This window comes from Belonocnema kinseyi, chromosome 10 (assembly GCF_010883055.1).
Source record: "Belonocnema kinseyi isolate 2016_QV_RU_SX_M_011 chromosome 10, B_treatae_v1, whole genome shotgun sequence".
Lineage (NCBI taxonomy): Eukaryota > Metazoa > Arthropoda > Insecta > Hymenoptera > Cynipidae > Belonocnema > Belonocnema kinseyi.
The window spans coordinates 104,227,392-104,229,166 of record NC_046666.1 but is presented as its reverse complement, the minus strand read 5'-3'; the positions used below and the strand labels follow the sequence as shown (position 1 = coordinate 104,229,166).

The 1,775-nt window shown below is 35.0% G+C and overlaps 1 protein-coding gene across 3 annotated transcripts in view; it reads right to left on the bottom strand.

Annotated features, from left to right (window-relative positions):
• The window catches only part of LOC117182301, a 48,150-nt gene that overhangs the window by 2,992 nt on the left and 43,383 nt on the right, over positions 1-1,775 (bottom strand). For all 3 annotated transcript variants that reach the window (XM_033375440.1, XM_033375441.1, XM_033375442.1), the window contains one exon: positions 176-341. In XM_033375440.1, coding sequence (XP_033231331.1) covers positions 176-341 — 166 coding nt within the window. The remainder of the gene's footprint in view (positions 1-175; positions 342-1,775) is intronic.

The window sequence follows — 1,775 nt, the reverse complement described above, 5'->3', positions numbered from 1 at the left end:
ACTCGGGATACTTATAAGATACTACCATGATTTTTTCAGATTTTTTGGTCCAAAAATAAATTAGGCCAAAAACCGGCCTTACCGACCCTCCCCCTTTATCGTCGGTTTCAGAATTATGTACAAGAACTGCCAAATTTATCGTAAAATCAAAGTTATTTAGAAAGCACACACTTACTAAATAGTACTCTGAACGTGAGTAGATTTTTGAAGGCAAGCTTTTTCTGACCTCTTCCTTGAAATGTGTATTTCATTCCAGCTTCATAAGTGAGAAGAGGATCCATAAACTTCTTTATGGTTATGCTGAGTGTGTAATATTGCCCTAATTGCTTTAATGCTGCACTCTAAAGAAAAACAGACAATTTTTTGTGTAAGAAAAAGTTTATAATTATACCTAGTGGTGCAGTGGAGACCTGGCGGGGCATGGTGCCACCAGGATATTCTTTTTGAAGGCCGGACAACATCAAGCTACTTTCTTGCTACATATCGATGGGTCCTAAAAAAAAATACGCAACTTATGGAGACAGAAACTGCGTACCTTGCGCACTCTATACTATGTATATAGAAATTTCCATATACTTAGTATAGAGTGCGAGAGGAACGTAGTTTCTATCTGTCGCCGTGAGTTGAGTATTTTCTTTTAGGACCCATCGATATGAAAATTGTTCCAGTTAACAAAATAGTTGAATTTTCAAAACAAAGATTTTTTTAAAGTAGTTGAATTTCTAACCAAACACAACAATTTTCTGCTTAAGGACATGTGACACAGCTAAATACCTATATTACCGACTGCCTATTAGTTAATTTTCTAACTTTTCAACAGGATATTTCAATTCGTGTGGGAAAGTTTCGATTTTCTTGTAGAATAACTGGATCGTCAATTCCATATTAAAAGTTAAAAACTATATGATAATAACCGAAAATGTATATCTACATGTAGCCTAAATATGTAATTTTTTTCACAAAAAACGCAAAGTATCCTGAACCCAAATTATCGACACAAAAATCGGTTTTTGAAGAAGATGTTAATTCAGTTCGATGTAAAGAATTCTTATATTTAAACTCTACCGAGATTAAAGCAACGGATTGTCTAAAAAGAGTTCCTTTCTGTGAGTTTCAACTTATCTTCCGTGTTATTTTATAGTGTTAAAAAAAAAATTTGCGTCAAAAATATAACTTAAATTTCCATGATCCAATTTAATTTCTTGCTTAGCTGATTTGACAAACGGTAATGTCATGACAACGGACAGCCAAATTACAGAACCTGTCTCAACGCTGTGTACCAATGGAATTCTATCGTTCGCCGAGAAAGGAAGACGTAGTCGCTTCGAAGACTCTCTGGACGAACTTGCTGAGTGTCAATGTAGGTACAAAAAATACCGTTTGCAGTATTTAAAAAATGTTGTAATCGCGTAAAAAGGCGTAAGATTTGTATTCTGAAGAATTGGAAATATTTTTGTTTATTTTGCTGTGACAAAAGAAGATGCTTTGCTATTCAAAAAGTAAATACAATAGGAGTACTAGTAGAATGGTTCTGCAGGGCCCGGGGAAACAACGTTCACGAGGAACGCAATCTTTTTCCCGCACGTAATTTAAAAGAAGACGAGAAAGTCGAACAGAAATTGAAAGAAAGGAGATTTTACAAGAAAGTCGTCTGAACTTTTCACATTGTAGCATTATGTTTTGAAAGTATAATCTGTGATGTTGTAGCCCTAAAGAAAAAGATAGACTGGCAGTATTTTTCATAAAGTGCGTTACCAGTTTAAGGGGGGGGGGGG